The following is a 1007-nucleotide window of genomic DNA, read 5'->3' on the forward strand; positions in this document are numbered from 1 at the left end:
CTAACCCACAACTCATTAACACCTCCAATTATTCTTGTTGGACTATTTCCATTAAAGAAAGTAAATGTAACATTTTCAAATGAATAAGAATTTTTGATTAATTCAAGTTCAAAATTTGTTTCAATGTTTCTAAAGTTGAGATAATAACTTTTACTAATTCCTTCTTCTAATCTTACAATAATTTTATTTGCTTTAAATGTATTACTTATTGAACCAAAAGAAAATTGCCCATAATAATTATTAACTGAAATAATAACTGATGGATATTTAGTATAATCTCCTTCTAATACATCTGAAGTTAAAGTAGAATCAGTACATGTCTTGTTTATGTAGATCATAACATCATCACCTCTCTCTTCTTTACAATACTCACCAACACAAAATGAAATAAATAAAAGCAATATGCAATTCATGGTATTTATTTATTTGAGTTCTTTTCTTTTATAATAGTACTGTTGAGGGTTTCTCCTATTCTTACCCATCCTATTTTAAAATTTTATGTTGACATTTTAACCTATTTTTAAAACCATGTTTTATTATTATTAAAAATGTAGAACTACTAGAATAAGAAAAACTAGATAGCAAAACTGTGAAAGAAATAAATCAATTTTCTTAAACACCACCATTCTTAAAGAGTTAAGGACTTGAATGTTTATTAATGCAACAATGAAATATATTGGTTTTGATTATGTATCACTAAAGAGTATTATCTTTTATGTATAATGATCATACACACAAGCACTCGGAGAACGGTAACAAATTTAATTGAAATGAGGATGTTTATCATAAAAACAGTATGAAACGGAGAAAAATAAAAATATAAATTTAGTTTATTTATATTTCAACAAAAGTAAATATAAATAAAAAGGAATGGTTCCTAATTCTTTATTTAAATAAAAAAAGAGATAAAATAAATAAAAATAAAGTAATATTGTTGTTCTTTAGTTTCTATAAATGTCTTTAATGTTAAAAATATAAACAATTATTTTTGTTTGTTGTGATAATTT

General features: G+C 23.2%; 1 protein-coding gene across 1 annotated transcript, besides 2 other annotated features; it reads right to left on the reverse strand.

Moving 5' to 3' along the window:
- EDI_181210 (uncharacterized protein) lies at window positions 1-413 on the reverse strand (the record flags this gene model as incomplete). The annotated part of the gene is made up of 1 exon (XM_001741170.1): window positions 1-413. A coding segment is annotated over one exon (413 nt), but the record flags the coding sequence as incomplete, so codon positions are not given.
- A 394-nt stretch (window positions 414-807) lies between these two features.
- Window positions 808-867: a sequence feature (AT_rich).
- A 17-nt stretch (window positions 868-884) lies between these two features.
- Window positions 885-933: a sequence feature (AT_rich).
- Window positions 934-1007: the final 74 nt, after the last annotated feature.

Source organism: Entamoeba dispar, genomic scaffold (assembly GCF_000209125.1).
Source record: "Entamoeba dispar SAW760 scf_1105229463619 genomic scaffold, whole genome shotgun sequence".
In the NCBI taxonomy this organism is placed as follows: Eukaryota; Evosea; order Mastigamoebida; family Endamoebidae; genus Entamoeba; species Entamoeba dispar.